This window comes from Papaver somniferum, unplaced genomic scaffold (assembly GCF_003573695.1).
Source record: "Papaver somniferum cultivar HN1 unplaced genomic scaffold, ASM357369v1 unplaced-scaffold_65, whole genome shotgun sequence".
Classification (NCBI taxonomy): domain Eukaryota; kingdom Viridiplantae; phylum Streptophyta; class Magnoliopsida; order Ranunculales; family Papaveraceae; genus Papaver; species Papaver somniferum.
The window spans coordinates 4601018-4620170 of record NW_020649304.1 but is presented as its reverse complement, the minus strand read 5'-3'; the positions used below and the strand labels follow the sequence as shown (position 1 = coordinate 4620170).

Below are 19153 nucleotides of genomic sequence, written 5' to 3'. Positions count from 1 at the left end.
GCTAGAAACTCTTGGTGATGGATTGACAGTTAAGCAACTGAGCTACAAAATCCTGGTGCTGGCTTGAATATTGAAGTAGATCGGCAATGTACTCTTTATACCCCAATTTCCCAACCACATCAACATTTTACCCATCTCAAGCTCACCCATTTCAAGATTTCTATCGTGTTCCCCTCCGCACGAATAATCCCCTCAGGTTACTTTTCAAGGTTTGAAGATGATTCTCTTGATTTTACTTAACTACCATCCCAGACTTTATGCAGTGAGTTCTCTCTGTCGTGTTGAACAACACTCTTAATCGAAAACCTGGTTGGATGGATTTTTAGTGGTCAGGGAAATCAGTGGTTTATAAATGTAATATACTTTCAAGCGGTTGGCATGATTGTTTTCTTTTTATTAATGAAATTAATGTTCAAATCCAGACCCTTTTTACGCTTCCTTACATAGCACTTAATCAACATTGAATCCAGACACATGAATCTTAAAGAGTTCATAAGATTGCATCACAATTAAATTGTCTATTGTTGACTTCATATAAATTGATACAAGCCAAAGTTTTTTGAATATAGAGATAAAATGAATTTTATTTATTGCCAATCACCAAGTGGTCTGGTGGTTGGCATGCTCCCTTCCACTGCGGAGGTAGGGGTTCGAACCCTGTAATTGCCAAAATCCACTCCAGTTTAAGGAGTTTGGATGTAGCCTATGGACCACTAGTCTAGGGTATCAAAAAAAAATATTTACTAAAACTCAGTCATTCAAAATTATTTACTAAAAGTTATTAAGATACTCACTCGTTATTTGGTGGACAATTCAGTTTGTCACATGATCTTTGATGATAGCCAAGCTCAAGGTTTTTCCTACCTCTTGAATTTTCAATACTGACGAACGCCGCAAACTAATGAAAAACATTGTCCCATAAATTGAAATTGGTAAGATTCATACATACATCACTTGCAACTGATATTCAAACACGAATAAGACCAACATCTTCTTCCCAAATGAAGCAACTGATATTCAAACATGAATAAGACCAACATTTCCAATGAAAGTTGTAGAGTAAGTGCGAGTTGAAATGTATGAAAGATTGAATATTTCTATATGATTAATTTGTACATGCTGGATTGGATGAATAATAACTAAGGGATGTAGATTACACTAAACGACCAACACTACGTCGTCGGTAATATAAATTTGGGTCAATTCCCGACCAGTAGAATCTCTACATTCGGTGAAACTCCACCTCAACGCGTTAAGTGGAAATTTACCAATTAATACATTATGTTTGTCTGTTTGCCACGAGTCCAAATTCGTGCACACTCCTTAACAAGTGTATATTTCACATTTCAATCTCTACCCTTGATTTAATTTAGGGAATTATATAACGAGGATCGTAATTCTAAACATGGAGAGTAATGTGACCATTAGTTAAATAATCAACCAATCAGAATAATATGTGAAATATACACTCGTTAGAGGAGTGTGAACAGATTTAGACTCGTTTGCCACTTTCCCATACCCATAGTGGTGCCAAAGTGGCGAATCCGGCTTAAGACAAGGCGTCCAACCAAGGGGAAGTTCGGGGACGACCCAAAGACAATCGGTTTTCCCGTCCAACACCGAATCGCGCGTGAGCGCGTGAAATTATCTCTCGTATAAAACTTATACGAAGTGAGAGAGATAAATCAGTATATTTATTTTTTCAGTTTTCTCCATTAACAAACGAAAACATCCTCTTGTTTAAAAAAAAACAAACGAAAACATCAGAAAATCTCAAAAGAAGTTCGTAAGTCTACAGAGGGAAGAAGATGAAGACAACGAAAGGAGGGAAAACGATGAATCCAACAGATGCATATCGAAAAGAAATACGAAGGAAAGAATTAAAAAGGGTATTTTAAAAAACCTTCCATTATTGATTTTTAGGGTTTATGTTTTTTTTCTTTTTTTGAAATTGGGATATAATTGTGCAGTCAATTTTCTATAGATTGACGAATTGATAATTTTCTTTTGGTTTGACAGAACAAGAAAGAAAGAAAGAAGGTGAGAGAAGTTGGGATTTTGAAAAAAGATCCCGATACTCTTAAAGAACAGATTGATAAGTTGGAAATGATGAGTAAGTCCTTTTTTTTACTTTGATGGTTTGTCGTGTTATTGAAAATTGAGTTAATTGAACTGCATTGTCAACTGAAAGGTTTTTGTTGAAATTGTAAGAATTGCTACCGTGATTGTGCTATTACTGCCTATGATTTATGTACTAGCTAATAATTCCTTCTTAGCTTGAACCCTATGTCCTTAGATAGGGTTTCAAATTCAACAATTGTGCAGGAGTCATCAGTTTAGTTGGAGATCCAATTAGATACCACTGGTAACTGCTGACACGGTGGGTGCTGGCGTAAGAAATTGAAGTCATATTGGATAAAGTTGTTGTTACTTACTTTTCTTGCTTGGGGCCTTAGGGGACGCTATTTTGTAACCAACAGGAATCACTTTGAATCACCATAAGAGGGCCTATGGCCGCCAATTATAAGTTGTAAAGAGGAGAATATTTAATCCAGTGATCCATTTGGTGGTTCGATAAATCTCAATGTTAGGGTAGACTAGAATTGAGCTCATATCATTAGGTTGTGATGGAATATATACTCATTTCCTGATAGAGGACTTCGTTAATGTTGCCCTTGCACTCATTGCAACTATTAGACCTCTCCCATGAGATCATTATTTCTCAGGAAGTCCCAACATGACTTCTGAATCTCTGATCATGTAAAGACTAAGAATAACCCTATTGTTTGGTAACCCTATTTTTTAGTTACACCTCAGGGATGTGACTAAGATTAGGTATAGTCATTAGTTTGAGTTTGATCTTTTAAGTGTTCCACCTACAACTGCACATTAGATCCATAAATCCACTTTGTTTACCTCTTTTTTGTTTGGTAACGTGTTTTGGTCACTAAATCTCCCACTGTTGGACAAATTTTGATGTGAAATTTTACTAGTGACTGTTAACTGGTGCAGAGGCGGACGGTGCTCTGGACAAGGCAAGGAAACACAAAAAGAGACAGCTTGAGGACACTCTTAACCTTGTTATTAAGAAAAGGAAGGTACATGGTTTTTCTTTTACATCCGTGTATGGTCTTTTTTGTTTAACTTGTCACATCTTTCGTTTTCCCCTTTAAGTTGATGTTCCCAGTTGAAACATAGATATTTTACAACTTATTCGTTAGACACACTGAACCCTGTCTTCAAAAGCGGAACAATGCATCAGTTGGTGTTCCTAGTTAAAACCCAGACACAAACATACAGTACAAATTTAGAGATTAAATGAAGCAGTTAGCAAATAGTATCTTCATGTTGCTATCTAAGTGAATTCAGTTGATTTTCAAGCAAGAAAGACTAAGCTAGATACTGCTCAATTTTAATAAATTACGTATGTGTAGATAAAGTAACAAAAGAATTTCTAGTGACAATAAAGTTAAAATCATTTCCAGTTGCAATGCTGCTGTCAACTAACTATTGTGTTTGTTGTTAGAGTTATCCGTTTGTATGGTAACTTTTGGATAGTTCCAAGGTGCAGTGAAATTCTTCCTTATACACCTATTGGTGATTGTCGTTTTTCAACACTTGACTATTTTTCTGTTAATGATTGTGTTTGAAGAAGGAGTCCGAGTCTCTTCAATTCATGCACGTAATATATAACTGGCAAACGTTGTAATGCGACATTCCTAAAGTGATCTATACGACGGCGTTTGCTTCTTTGTAAGCTTGTTCTAACATTATCCTTTTCTAACTAGATATTCATAGTTTTACGTTCTTAGAAGAGAAATACAAGCACACACACTCACTCTGGAGTCTTGATGGGTGTCAAATTCTAGGCACATGCCCTCTGACCCATTTCTTTTTTTCAGTCTTCCAGTATCCAACTCTGCCTGTTGTTCAATTTATGCTAGAAATTTTTGATTAATTATAATGTGGATCCCTAAGGATGTATCTGTTCTGGTGTCAAAACAGGACTGCTATAGTAGTAATAAAGGCTGTGTAGTTTACGAAGTTTGAGCAACCATATTCGCATCTGGAAGTTTGAGGAGCGGGCAATCAAACGGAATAAATATTTCATAGACTATCTAGATTTTGTTTTCCTTTTGTAATATTTGATACTAAGTCACTCTATCAATTCTTCCGCATGTTATTGTTAACACTTTATTTTGTATGTTCTTGACTACTTTAGTTATTTATAGAACAGCGATACCATTCTAACTACAGTTTCCTCCTTTAAACAGGAGTTTGAAGAGAAAGCGAAGGACAAGGGTGAGACGTCAGTTATGTTCAGGTGAAGAAGTCATCTTTGTTTGTGCATCATGTATGCACTAACTAGTGAGTCCTTATTTATGTTCTTACTCTAGTTCCATCCTTAATTGCATATGGTTTTGTTATTTTCAACAGCCACTTAGGGCCCCCTCGGAGACGAACTGCTGAAGAAGAAGAGAGAGCGAAACATCCAAAGCCAGAGGTACTTTTCCCGTCCTTCGAGATGACTTCTAACCTATTTGCTGCCCAACATTTTATTCTAATGGTTTTCCTCTTGCAGGATTCTGTATATTATCATCCTACACTGAACCCTACTGGAGCACCTCCTCCTGGAAAGCCTCCCATGTACAAATCATCAATAGGTCAATTGAGTTCTTATGTTATATTAACTTATGTTTATTAGATACAAATAGGTGCAAATTCTGACATGGCCACAGCCCACTTACTTCTGTCGCTCTGCTCGCGGTGTTCCTTACGTTAACTTATGATGTTTATTCTTTCTATGGATGTTCACTGTCATCAATAACTTTATTTCTCTTCTTTGCTTTTGTAATGCAGGACCCAGGATTCCCTTGTCTGCAGCTTCATCTAGTGTCGGAGCATCATCTTCAAATGCAGAGTCAGAGGAAGGGGAATTGGGTGGCCCCCCTCCCCCTCCTGCACCACCACCCTTGCCAGACTCTAGTGAATTAGGCCTCGGGGATGTGTCTACATTGCCTCTACCTCCTCCACCTCCAATGCCACCTCAACCTGCTGCTGCTAATTTAGGTAGTGCATTGCCCCCACCATCACTACCTCCACCTCCTCCTGGTCCACCACCACCCAAAGAACAAGGTTCTGTTCCCACTTCACTTCCTCCACCTCCACCGCCACCCCGCTCTACTCAGCCACCTCCACCTGGTACAAATGCTAGTGAGATGGGTCAATCTGCGCCATCAGATGGCTCAAATGTTAAAGAGTCTGAGCATGTAAGATTCTTTCTTTTTCCTTTTTTTTTTTTCCTTTTTTTTAAAACCTGTTTGGTGATTTAACACTTGTTCAAATACCAACAACATTCTGCAGTAACATCTATCTCTTTCTCTCTGCAGCTGCTGGTTATGCTTCCTCCACCACCCCCACCTCCCGGATTGCCACCTAAGTCTGATGCCAATAGTTTTACAGGGACCAAGGATGTCATTAACATGCTTCCACCACCTCCACCACCACCTCCAAATCAGCAAGTGCCAAGGCCTGCCTTAGTCCATACCATACAGCCGGATATACTACCCCCAGGTATTGCTCGTTTGCCTCCACCCCCACCTCCTCCAGGACCACCATTATCTGTCCCAGGACTTCCTCCTCGTCCTGGACTTCCTGGCATGGTTCTGCCACCAATGCCAAGACCACTCTTTGGTCCTCCACCTGGACCACCACCAATGATGAGACCACCACTTCCACCTGGCCCTCCTCCTAGCTTCCAGCAGGAAGACACTTACAGTGCTTTTAGATCTTCAGCACCCCAGAAGCTATCTTATGTTAAGTCGGCAGCATCTACAGTTGTGAAGAGGCCGCTGGCACAGCATACTCCTGAACTTACAGCTATGGTGAGTTTATTTCTCTCTGCTATATGCTTTCTGCCTGTAAACAGAAACTAAAACACATTCCCCATCTCTCATATCTTTGGATCCGAGTCTCTTATCTTTGGACCTAAGGGTGTGAAATTGTGGTAGCTACTAAAAATGGCTAATCTAGTTATTTGTAGGTCAGTATCTAATGAGAACCTCAAGTTGCCTATGTTAATAGAGATGTTCCAGCAATTATCCTTTTTCTTTTGCATGTGGCCCAGCACCAAACTGATCCAGAACCAGTTAATCTATTTGCAGTTCAAACTTGTTTGTGATAGTAAAGCAATACAAATGGAATGTTATTGATGAGACCTCTAAATCTACCTTGATGGTGTTTTACTGGTACTGTTTATGTCTTATGTCTGCAATTTGTTTCAGCTTCCTTTGAATTCTAACGTTGTCTTGTCCAAATTCCAGGTTCCTGCATCTGTACGAGTGAGAAGAGAGACGGCTGTCCAGAAAACAAAATCTAAGGTCCCACAATTAGCACAAACAACGGCAACACCACGACCAGCAGCAGCACCTGTAGCAGCCATCAGGAAGCCGGAGACTGTGAAGCCCTCAAATGCACCAAAGCCACAAAGTGTTGACGACTCTTATATGGCCTTTTTGGAGGACATGAAAGCCCTCGGTGCACTTGATAGTTGAGAAATTGTAGTCTGGCAAACAAGTTCTTCAAGGGAGAATTTTTCATCCTGTTAATTGTTACAGGTTAGAATCTTAGCGCTTGTTTTTTTTCTTTCAATGGTAGATTCCGTTTTTATCAAATCTATGTAAACCTTGAAATCTTGGATTGTACTGTTAAATTGTAATTATAATTTTTCTAATTTTATCGTTAACTTAAATTTGAATCTCAATCTCAGATAAACATTGCTTCCATGAATTGGTAGTATAAGTTAAAATAAAGCAACAGTCTAAGTCATATCAACAAAAACAGGAAGGAATGGGTGCTCAATCAATGAAGTAGTTATTCCATGACCAGTAAGGAGATGGGCTGAACCTGTTTCATGTTGAAAATCCAGTTTTGGATAGGATTTTGAGCAATAATCTATTCTGTTTTCTTCTAGAGGAACTTGCATCACCCCAACTGTCTTTTGACTCACTGGGAAAGAGACAGACTCCTACAAAGTGTCTATTAAAGCTCTTTCGGCTATAGATGCCAATCTTTCCAACCAAAAAAAGAAAAAAAAAAGTAAATGAATAGCCATTTAATGCGGGTAGGTATTAAGATACTGTAAACTTGAGATTTAAACCATCATTCAACTTGGTTTCACAAGCTTGGTATATCTTTGTCAATCTTTATCATAACCACTTTAATGGCTAGATTGAAAAATAGTGAGAGGAAAAAGCTGTAGTCAACTGTTTTGGCAGCCTAATAGAAGATGATTAACACTTTAACATAAGTTTTAGAATATATTTTGACAAAGATATGCTTTTTTGATTCATTTGTTCCCTATCTACTCCACTAAGTATCTCAAATTATCAATGAATGTTTCAACATGTGAGAGACTAACAATTGAAGAATTTTGGGCTAGAGAGAGAGAGAATGAGAATGAGAGGTGTAAATAGGCTGACACTTTAAAAAATCCATTCAGCTTTTCTGGTTGTTCAGTATTATAGTATGCAATGAATACTTTTTGAAGAAATTTTTTGACATCTTAATTCTCATTAGTCAATGTTCAAGAGAGTATAAAGGAAGAAGAGACTGTTGTTGTTCTTCTTCTGTATCTTTGCAGAGATGGGTAGTTATTGGGTTGCCGTTCTGCTTCTTATCTCTCAATTGTTTGTGCTTCCTAATCCTTCTTCCTCATACCCTTTGTGCACCGACGCAAGTAAGCATATCTCGCTACCACTCTCTCTCAATTCTTAGTTATGTTAAACATCATCTATTTGGTTTTGTTTGGGCCAAATTACTAATACAAGTTGAAGTACTTTTTTTGCAACTCTAATTGCATCTATCTTTTTCTGAATTCTAATATAGACTTCGTGTGTTATTGAAATAGGAGCACCTTTTACCACAAACACTTCTCTGGAGTTTTGTGGTTACGACGGAAAAGTATGTTGTAACTCTGCAGACGACTCAAAGTTGGAGAAACAATTCAATTCTATGAGCATTTCTGATCCTGCATGTGCTTCTTTATTGAAATCCATCCTTTGCTCGGTATGATTTGTTTGCTTAACTAGAAACTTTCATGTAAACTACTGAATCGCAACTTCATGAATTGTCCAGAATCAACCTGATTCAGTTTCCTTGGGTTCTTTTTGTCACGAGTCATGACTCAACCCATGTGATATGCCCACAAATATTGTCCCCAAGCTGGTCACTAGTAATAAGTATTTTTATGAACTGTAATTAATTTGGTTTATCTGTATGTTTATGATGTTTTGCCTTTTGTGATGGGTTCACTAAGCTTTGGAATATCTATTTGCAGAGTTGTGATCAGTTCTCTGGAGAACTATTTAAAATTGAATCTGGAATTCAGACTATTCCCGTTCTATGCAACTCTACTGCTGCATCATCTGCGTCTAAGAGTCAAGTAACTAGTTTTTGTTCAAATGTTTGGGATACATGTAGTGATGTATCTGTGATGAATTCACCTTTCGCCCCGGCATTACAAGGTAAAGCTGGTGCTCCAGTGAATTCCACTTCTTCCAAGCTGACAGATTTTTGGCAATCAAAAACCGATTTCTGCAACTCATTTGGTGCACCACAGGGGTCTACTGGTAATGAATCCATATGTTTTGATGGTGCACCAGTTTCATTAAATAATGATACTGAAACTCCAAAACCACCAAAAGGTTTATGCCTGGAGAAAATCGGGAATGGGTCATACCTGAATATGGTTGCTCATCCCGATGGGTCTAACCGCGCCTTCTTTTCTAACCAAGAAGGGAAAGTATGGTTGGCAACTCTTCCTGAAGTGGATTCTGGAGGAACAATGGAACTCGATGAATCCAGTCCTTTCTTAGATGCAACCGATGAAGTACATTTTGATACCGTTTTTGGGGTGATGGGAATGGCATTTCATCCAGATTTTGTTAGAAATGGTCGGTTTTTTCTTTCGTATAACTGTGATAAGGTCAAATCATCAAGATGTTCTGGAAGGTGTTCATGTAACTCAGATGCAAATTGTGATCCTTCGAAACTCAATCCCGATGAAGACGGGGCTCAACCATGTCGGCACCATACTGTTATTGCAGAATATTCTGCTAATAGTACTGGATCAAAGGCTTCATTGGTAAATACTGCCTCATACTTACCATATAACATTTTAAGTATTTTTTCACCAAAAGATTCTGACTTGGTTCTAAATACATTTTGAATAATGTTCAGGCAAAGACTGCTAACCCTTTAGAAGTGAGACGGACTTTTACGATGGGTCTTCCGTTTACAGGACATCATGCAGGGCAAATTCTTTTTGGACCAGAGGATGGGTATTTATACTACATGATGGGAGATGGAGGAAGCAAAAATGATCCTTACAACTTTTCCCAGAACAAGAAATCATTGCTTGGAAAGATTATGAGGCTCGACGTCAACAATATACCAAGTGAGATTTGCGTTACAGTTTTGCCTTTTTAAGCAAATTACTTTCTTAAATGATCATTTGTTTCCATTGCAATTTTCATGCGAAGTAAATTCCATTTTCATCATACTTGTGCAGGTGCAACTGAAATCAATGACCTTGGTTTATGGGGAAACTATTCTATCCCGAAGGACAATCCATTTGCTGATGATAAAGACTTGCAGCCTGAAATTTGGGCTCTAGGAGTAAGAAATCCTTGGCGTTGTAGTTTTGACTCAGAGCGACCTTCTTACTTCCTTTGCGCTGATGTTGGACAGGTGTTTATTTACATACTCTTGCTTCTTCAATTCTTCGACTCATCAATTTGTATAGAAATGTGCTTGGCACTTAATAGCATCTGAATCTTCTTGTAGGAGACATATGAAGAAGTTGATTTGATCTCTAAAGGTGGAAACTACGGATGGCGAATGTATGAAGGCTATGGACCTAATGAACTTATACAATCTGCTACGAAAAATGTGTCCATGAGTGATTTAAACCTTATATATCCGGTAATGGGATATAGTCATTCTGAGGTAAATGAGAATGAAGGATCCGCGTCAATCATAGGTGGTTATTTCTATCGATCCATGACTGATCCGTGTATGAATGGAAGGTGAGTTCGTCTCTCACTACAAGAAACCTAATATATTGCAGCACCCTATAGTTATGGTATAAATTCCTACTAGTGTCGGGATAACCTATGTAGCAAGAAGTCTTTTTGCAGCACCAATCTTATTGGTGCAGCAAGAGATTATACTTTTTTGCCACATTCTTTTCATATTATTGCTACAGTTGTGTGGCAAAAGTTTCATTTTGTAGCAGTAAATTATAGCTTTTAGCTGCAGCTGAAAAATATCGTGACTAGAAATTTGCTTTTGCAACACCTATATTGAAGGTGTGGCAATATATGGTGTAGCAATAGCTATATTTTCTTGTAGTGTCTGTTTATTTCACCAATTGGCAGCTTGTTCATACCATGGCTACTTACTTTGTGTCATTACGCCTTAGATCAAATTTTTAAACAACTTTTGTTATGAACGCAATTTTCAGGTATTTATATGGAGATTTATATGCAACTGCTCTATGGGCAGCACAAGAATACCCTATAAACAGTGGGAATTTTACAACTTCAAAGATTCCTTTCAGCTGTGCAAGTGATTCGCCGATCCCATGTGCCTCACTTCCAAAAACTTCTCTCCCTAGTCTGGGTTACATATACTCATTTGGTGAAGACAACAAGAAAGACATCTATGTGTTAACAAATACTGGTGTACATAGAGTAGTTCGACCTAGTCGTTGCAATTACTCGTGCTCTAAAGAAAACACTACGCGTATAACTAATCCACCCAGTCCTGCCCCGTCTTCCCCTTCCTCTGCTAGCACGTTAGTGAACACCATGAAAAATGAGATTGTGTTCTTAATCTCAGCTTCGTTTTTGGTTTTCCTTGGCTTTATCTTGTAAGATTTTTAGCAACCACACATGTAAGCGAGGTTGACGAGCTTCTTTTCTTGTTTTTGTTTTGATTGCCTGATTCATCATGTTTGTATACTTTATGGTGTATAAATAAGAAGAAGAGTGTAAACTACGTCCATACAAGTTTTCAAGTTTAGTTAAAGCAGTAGAAGGCTTGTGGATATTGCATACATTTTTTAATCGTCGGACGGCAGTTACCGGCAACACGAAGCACTTCAAGAGTGGAGAGTGTGGAGATTCTGTGACGGAAAAGCACTGGGTTTGGGCAAAGCTTCGAACCCGTAACCCTACAAAATAGGCCCATATCGTCCGAATGTTAAAAGTTTGAACCGGATTAATAAAACAAAATATAATACATTAAAACAAAATAATTCTGGCTAATTTCTGGATTGATATCCACACTAGCAATGTGAGGCTTTAAAGTACCACAAAGATGGTCGGGAATTAAGAATGTGGTTGGGAGGGACTAAAAACATTTTTCATGAGCTTATATTAGTCGCATGATTGATATACGAAAGTTCAGAGCTCTTTGCAGAACTAAACCAAACACAATGAATACAAACTTGACTGTCTTGATAATAACTAGTACTCTACTGTACTGAGGTACAATGCCCCTTCTTTCAATGCAAAAGCTACAAATGAATAGTAGACTCTAAGGTAAATTGTAAATCTACTTGTCTACTATTCATTTAGGGTTTTCCCTAAACAAGGGACCTTTCCCTGCTAAGTCTATCCGAGGCAACTCGTTTATTTTCTGAGATCACGTATGTATGGGGGAACTTGATGAACATTCCTAGTTATTCCCCATTTTATATGGCATATAATGTCGGAAAAACATTTTGTTCCATTGATTAACCTCCTAGAATGATTAAGTGTATGCAAGACTCACCTATTATCCGTGACATTCAACTCCTAGCGATTATCCCTTTTAAAGCTCGGTGCTTTCATGATGTTTAAATTAGAGTCTGTTTTGAATTCTAATCACCTGAAGCTATAAAGGAAATTAGTCTGAATTACGCAATTAGGAGTATTAATTATTAATTAAAAAAGAGATCAGGCTTTGATTACTTAATAATCCAAACCGTTAAATCCCTCGACTTATCATAAACCATCAACTTCTTGTATGAATCCGACAAAACCAACGGCCTCAATTCAATCAATCAACCAAATACCGTACATCAAAAAACCCTTAAAATAGTTACACTCTTTATTACGAGATCTCAACCGTTAGATCATGATTTGTTTTTAGAAACCCATGATAATCGACGGTTGTAAGCATAATTAACTATATAAACTAACCCTGGTTAAATAAATAAACTTCACTTCTTCATTACCCCCAAAATTCCTTCCTCATTCTCTCCTTCTTCCTCTCCGTCTTCTTCTTCTCATTGATTTCTTAGATTACACACTCAATAGAAAAAAGCTTGACCTAATCTTGGTCGGGGTTTTCTTATTTTAGGGTTTTATGCAATAAAAATGTCGTCTTTTTTACCCCCAAATTGGTTTTGAATGCAAACCCTGAAACCCTATTTTGAAAACATTGATAAAGGTTTGATCTTTCCATAAGATATGGAAGAAGAAGCCGAAACCGTAGTTGAAACTCCGATCTCTCCTCAGCCACAACAAAGATCTTTAGAAGAAGAAGATGACGATGAGAAACAAATTAACACTCCCAATGAAAAGAACAACCACCACAGCAGCAATAGCCATTACAGTGGAAGGAAAGAGAGATTACAAAGAGCATGTACAGCACGTTCAGCATCAAGACTATATCCAACTGCAACACCAGCAGTAGATAAAAAAGCTATTGCTCAAGCAAAGAAAGAAAGAATTGAACAACAACAGGAGCAAAGAGAATGTAGTAAAATTATTACCCCATTAGTTAATTCACCATCACCTTCACAAATACCTAGATGGAATCTTCGCTCTATGTGGGAATTAGCTTCTCTTCTTAACTTTCTACATGTAAGTAGTAAAACCTTTAGGTTTTAAGCTCATTTTTTTATTTATTAAAGGAGTGGATTTTTGAGGTTTTTTTTTGGTGGGTTTGGGTGCTAATTTGTTTGGTTTGTGTGCAGGTGTTTAGGCCGCTACTGAACATTACTATTGAGATTACTGCGGAAGAGCTTGAAACTGCACTCATTATGTCTAGTAGTGCTTTGGATGACATTCACATACCGTTGCTAAAGGTTAGTACTTTGATGCTTTTCAAGTTTAGAGGTTTATGCTGGTTTAGAAAAATGGGGATTTTGATGATCATATTCTGTTTTCTGTGACTTTGAAGTTAATTACCATGCAGTAGTGTGTGAAAAATTTCAGTTCGATTGTGTTTGTTTTGGGTTCTTAATCTTTGCAGTGTGGAACTGAATGCGACTTAATTGAGTAGCATATAGGAGATAAGCTATGTGTTTAACGTACATGTGCTTCATGTCACTCATCTTTGTTGCTATGCATGTCTCCTATATGTTTGAGACTTTCTTTGAAGTGTAAGTCTACCTTGGAGGAAAATAGAGTAAGCAAATTGTCATCTTTGTGCTGTCAATTAAATTGGGGCACACATTTAGAACATGTACAACAAGCTCTTGATACAATGTAGCTCATGTGTCTTTTCTTGACAGTAGATATCTATCGTGTCTATATATTTATCTTTACATATTACCATTAGAGTAACCTCCATACTCGGAAAGGTGTCCTAGTTAGAGCAGAGATTGATGATAATATGATTTTTAAGGAAAGTAACTTCTAGTGGTTTCCTTTTTAGTTTGGTACTTGCGAAGTGTATTCTTTTATCCATTTTTTACGGACATCGTGTCAAAATCATTATATGAATAAGCTGTGAGACTATACCTAATGTGCACATTAATTGTTCATGATGTATAGGCAATCCCTCCTGTTACTCGGATGGCCATGGGGCGTGCCACTTGGGTTACGGCATTATGCAGAAAGTTAAGGGACTGGTGGCATTGGGTATGCGTCCTAGCACCACTTGAACTGTTCATATTACAATCTATTGGTACGTAGTTAAGGCTACTTTCTAAGTCATTCTTGAGCTAACATGAGGTTATCGTGCTGCAGGTTGCAGATGGGGAATTACCAATTGTTGCATCACAAGGGTGAGTAGCCATAGACATTTTGATATACGTGTCATATGGGACCTGCATAAGTTACATGGTAAACTTGTTGAGGTGACAAGACTTGATGCACTGGCTATGGGTTCTGTGTCAGATATGGCTAGGATGTACCCTGAACACGATGCCCTTTTGTTGTATTCTGTTATATATACCTCTCTATTGATATTTTATAACTTTTATTTCTCAAGGGCGGAAATCGAAGCATATAAGATGCTTGATCCTGCAACTCGAGTAGTGATTCTGAAAGCGCTATGTGATATACGTGTTGAGGTATTATTATTTATTAAACTAATGGCTTAGGTTATGTGTTGGTGCTTGTTTTTATCTTACTTAATTGGTTCATTTTGAAACATGTCTTTTGCATCAATCAAGATAAAGAATACATGCTAGCTTTTTGTTTGCCAGATGTAAGGTGAAAAGTTTTTGTTGTTTTTACAACTGATAATTCTTGTTGGGACTTGTTTCTGCTCTATGGTGTCTTGCTTCGATGATTTATACGCATTTGCTTTGATAACATACTGTGGTCAGCCTCAAGTATTCAGATCCATCAGGAAGTACACAAATAACTCCTAGTTATTACCTTTCATTCACTCTGTGCTCGAGCTTAATATGTTACTTTACAGTGACAATCTATGTCTTAAAAGATCAAAACATTCTGAACATATATGAATGTGCAACTATACATGTTTTGATAACTTATCAGTGTCTACGACTACACTATACATAAAATGAATGTACTGTTTGCCTATATATAAAATGAATGTACTGTTTGTGTGCCTTATGATTGACTAGGTGCATGACATAGTTTCTGCTTCTTAAAGGCAGTCTTTTAGGCTGGGTCCTTTTATATATAAAAGTATTATAAACTTCGGAGGCATGACCAGATGGTATTGACTCGTGTCTCCTGCTTTTGCAGCAAGAAGATATCAGAAACTATATTGATGATAGTGTGAAACGTGGCATACACCTTTCAGTATTTCGTAAAGAGCGTATAGGTGGTGATTCACAAGGAACTTCATATTGGTAAATATTAAGCTTCGAATTTGATAAACACTGGTTCTGTTGTTAAATTCGAGACCTAAACTAGAACATTCTCTTAGGAGTAGTGCATACCTTTCTGTGATTATACTGCTCAGTAAATTAAAAAAAAAATTGTTCTATTTTTAGAGTAGCATCATCTGCATACCGATTACCTCAATTTGTATCTCATGCAGGTATGAGGATGATCCTGTAATAGGTCACCGATTATACAGGGAAGTTAGAAAAATTGAGGTAAAGAAGGTCAAGGCAACAAAAGGGCGGTTTCAGTCAATTCCCACTGTGCATTGCCAATGGGAAACAGTTGCCACCAATTTTGATGAATTCGTAGATGTTTCTGTGAGTATTCTTTAAGGTTTTTGTTTCTAGTTTCCGTATTTGAATATTTTGTTGTAGAGCTTGTTAATAGTATGCCGAGCATTGTTCAGTTTAAGATTGTGCTTCGAGTCAGTAAGAGGCAGATATTAAGGAAAGCTGTTGTTTCCTTTATATGAGAATCCGCCTTGGATATAAGAATTTTAGTTCTGATTGATTATTGAAGGGTTGTAATCGATTGGTTTTGGTTTGATGGAGGTATCATAAGGACATGCAATGTTAGGGATTTGGGTCCTTTAAGAAGCCAACCTACAGAAAAAAGAAAAGTAAAAAGGATTGGTTTCACAATGATGTCATTGGTGAGGACATGTACATGGATGTGGTATGTAAGGTAGTACTTACTGGAAATGATATCAAAAGCTTAATGTGAATGTAGCCAGGAGACAGAATAGGAGAGGTTGAATGACGGAACTTGCGTTGGGCTTGTGCAGCGTCCTATGACTTCAAAAGGGCTAAACATAGCCCATACCTGAGAACAATTCGGAATTGTTTCCACTACCTAATTCTGGGATTGAAGAGATTGTAGAAATATTTAAGTCTTTAAAACCAGCCTAGCAACTTGTCCTCTTTTACTCATCTGTTATATCAGTGTATTGAATCTATCTTTGCGATTAATTGCAGGAAAAGCATCACATAAGCAAAGTTTGACGATGAATTCGGCTCAATATTGTTATTATTCTTAAATTTCTGAGGATAAATGATGTTCCATTCTTACTCTTTTATGCATCTTTTCCTTTTGTTTATTCAAGCATGTCTACTTTCTTGCAGGAGAAGCTTTTCTCTAGTAAAAACAGAACAGAGATTGCTGTAGGGAAGAAGTTAAAAAATGACATGCTTCCAGAGATTGAGAAGATTCACAAGGTATTGGAGTGTTCTTTCACCAGATAGTTTTTGTCCCCCCCCTGAAATAGGGTACAGTTCATGTTTCATACAATCTGTTCCATAACTGCTCTTTGTCCTCATTCAGGGGGATGGCTGTTATCTTTTTGCTTGTCTTTGCCCTAGAAAAATATGTTTTCCTTGTATTACTTTGAGGTATACTTCTGCAGTTATTTATTTATGTTTATGAAATATGTGCAGAGGAAAGAGAGATTGCTGAAAAAGCAGCAGAGAGAGGCTATCCTTCTTGACAACTGTGTGGGTGCAGATGGCCTTGGCCCAGGACGCGCCCTTCGTGACCGAAAACCAGTGACATATACTTTTGGTAAGAACGGAAAATTAAATTAAATCCAGTGTCTATTCTTTTGTGAGTCCCTTTGCAGTTTTGAACCCTTGACTGATGTGATTCCTTCGAACAACTCCACAGATGATTTTGATCGGTCCATCAATGAGGCTATAAAAATAACCAAGTATGCATTTCATCTCTTAGAAACATTTTGTTGATTTTCTTTTCCATGAATATTGCATTATCTTCTAGCATCAAATGTATTTTTTCACAAGACCCCAAATATTCCTATGATCTGAAGTTCAAATGGTCTACTGGTTTTAGGCGAAAACAACCCTCTCCAGAACCCATCGTCAAAAAAGAATCAGTTGCAAAGCCTGAGCCATCTACCAACGGTAGATCGAATGGTCCCTCCAGTACCCCTCGGCATGCCTCCTATGATGAGACGTCTCCAATTTCAACAGATTATGATGAAAATGATGAAGACAACCAATCCGGACCTCTAGACCGGGGGTATTGTCTATGCTTAACCAGTTATTTTGGTTCCAAATCATTATACTGTGTACTTGCTTTTTATTTGACACGCATGGTATTCTAGGAACCGGCGAAGGCAGAGACCTCAGAGATATTCAGCTAGAGAGTTTGTTGAAGCTGTTTCAGATAATGAAGACTTCGACAGCGATGATGATATTGTTGGAGAAGCAATTTATGATGAAGAATATCTGAGGAGTCGCAAACAGAGAAAGGTTTCCAGTAGCTCTGAAGGAGATGAGGAGTATCACTGGGATGAAGAAAATGTGGATGACGAGGAAGAAGAGGAAGAGGAAGAATCTCCAAGCAGTACTGATTCGGAGGAGCCAAATAGGCCTAGAAAATCACAGAATCGCAATAGCAGCAGGAACAGAACCAGGAAACTGCGATCTGTTGATGAGCTGCAGTCGGGGCTGAGGAGGAGCAGAAGGTCCACCAGGAATCGAATAAATTATCGGCAAATTGAAATGTCTGAATCTGAAGCTGATTCTGCAAAACTGGAAAACTCAATACCAGAGGTGCACTCGGATGCCAGTAATAGTGAGGAATACTCAAATGGAATTCAGCATTCCCAAGAAGGAAACAAGGATGAACAGGAAACAAAAGTTGATCAACCGGTTGAAGCTTTCGACGAAATGAACATTGATCAACAGCAACAACAACCAGTTCAGGACTATAAAGATCCTACTCCGGCATTTGAAGATCCTACTCCGGCATTTCAGGAAACACACGCTGCAGTTCTAGAAATTGACGGCGTTGGGAAAAGGCGATTTCTGGACCTGAATGAGCTTGCCCCTGGTACAGGTTTTGATGATAGTCCTAAAGCATTTATGAGAGATGAAGATAAATACTTCTAGTCCTTTCCTCATCAAGCAATGACATTGAGTCCTTTCCTCTGCCAGTTTTTCCGAACTATTTGCCTCGTTCTTATGAAGATTTTATTGCTAGTTTCCTACTGGAGGAAAGTTGTGTACCAAAACAAAGCGGAATGTAATTAGAATTTTCTTATTTTATATAACATTTCATGTGTTAGCGACCCCTTCTTAAGGGCAGTTAATATATTGTATTGAATTTTAGAGTTCCTTAATCAAAAGTTTTTTTTTTTTCTTTTGCAAATTGGTAATATATGTAGTAACCTTGATTACAGACGAAGTAGAGCCATCTAATGTGGTAGGATTGAGGGTCTTCCTCGCATTAGATTTATCTACTGCAGGAGCATTGTTAATGCAAGAGGGTGTAAAGAGATTAAAAAAAAACCTTGAAAATTTGGGCGGTCACTAATTTCTTGTCGAACTTCTTCCACGATAACTTGATTTTGCCAAGAGATAGGTGAGTGTTTCCCATTGAGGCAGTCAAAAATATTTCTGCAGTCTCCTTATATGCTGAAATTGGTGAATTGTAGCTCTCTTGCCGATTGCGCTGCCTAAAGCATCCATACTGCCTCTGCTTCTTCCGGAGATGCTGCTCTGGTTGGTCCTGCTCTACCCAGTTCAAATTCACCTGCTTCATCTTTAGGGATTAAAGCAAATCCTGCGGGTTTATTAGGAGAAATCCAAGTTGCATCCACATTTATTTTATGTTTTTGGTTTTCAGGAAACTTCCAGACTTCTTTATGGTTCTGGGGAAGATTTTTCTTTGTCGATTTTTGTGCTCTACTCTTACAACCATTCTGCCAAAATTGAATGTCTCTGAATGTCTAAAGCTAACTGATTTGCTGATCTATGTTTTGGAAAGCTTTATTGCATCTTTCCTTCCATAAGAACCAGATTTTAGTCCGAATGGTTTCTATGCTTATAAAGTTGTTAGGTTTTTTTATCCGAGTTTTATAAATGTCTAGAAAGGTGACATCATTATTAAAAGAAAATTGAACTGGATTAGGTGCTAAACCCCAGACAGATTTGGAAAAATTGCAATGAAAGAAGAGATGTTTTAAAGTCTCATCTTCGTCGCATCCAAAGGTACAT

The 19153-nt window shown here is 37.9% G+C and overlaps 3 protein-coding genes across 7 annotated transcripts; all 3 read left to right on the top strand.

Annotated features, from left to right (window-relative positions):
- Positions 1-1693: 1693 nt before the first annotated feature.
- Positions 1694-6785, top strand: LOC113343733 (basic proline-rich protein-like). Of its 5 annotated transcripts, none has more exons than XM_026587861.1 (9): positions 1694-1889; positions 2020-2113; positions 3013-3098; positions 4275-4324; positions 4438-4504; positions 4583-4664; positions 4861-5270; positions 5391-5885; positions 6324-6785. In XM_026587861.1, the coding sequence occupies exons 1-9, from the start codon at positions 1809-1811 to the stop codon at positions 6552-6554; spliced, it is 1596 nt and encodes a 531-aa protein (XP_026443646.1). In that variant the 5' UTR covers positions 1694-1808; the 3' UTR covers positions 6555-6785. The 5 variants fall into 5 exon arrangements, with proteins under 5 accessions (XP_026443646.1, XP_026443647.1, XP_026443650.1 ...); XM_026587862.1 differs by having other exon boundaries at positions 1725-1889; positions 4006-4324; XM_026587865.1 differs by lacking the exon at positions 1694-1889 and adding an exon at positions 3653-3753 and having other exon boundaries at positions 2082-2113.
- Positions 6786-7096: 311 nt separating this feature from the next.
- Positions 7097-11067, top strand: LOC113343731 (HIPL1 protein-like). Its single transcript, XM_026587860.1, has 7 exons — positions 7097-7738; positions 7910-8067; positions 8339-9145; positions 9241-9457; positions 9572-9750; positions 9847-10088; positions 10526-11067. The coding sequence occupies exons 1-7, from the start codon at positions 7645-7647 to the stop codon at positions 10935-10937; spliced, it is 2109 nt and encodes a 702-aa protein (XP_026443645.1). The 5' UTR covers positions 7097-7644; the 3' UTR covers positions 10938-11067.
- A 1223-nt stretch (positions 11068-12290) lies between these two features.
- LOC113343700 (DDT domain-containing protein DDR4-like) lies at positions 12291-18300 on the top strand. The gene is made up of 12 exons (XM_026587829.1): positions 12291-12914; positions 13028-13138; positions 13830-13916; positions 14025-14062; positions 14269-14350; positions 14997-15103; positions 15295-15457; positions 16262-16354; positions 16574-16697; positions 16800-16842; positions 16983-17171; positions 17257-18300. The coding sequence occupies exons 1-12, from the start codon at positions 12519-12521 to the stop codon at positions 18044-18046; spliced, it is 2223 nt and encodes a 740-aa protein (XP_026443614.1). The 5' UTR covers positions 12291-12518; the 3' UTR covers positions 18047-18300.
- The last annotated feature ends 853 nt before the right edge of the window (positions 18301-19153 follow it).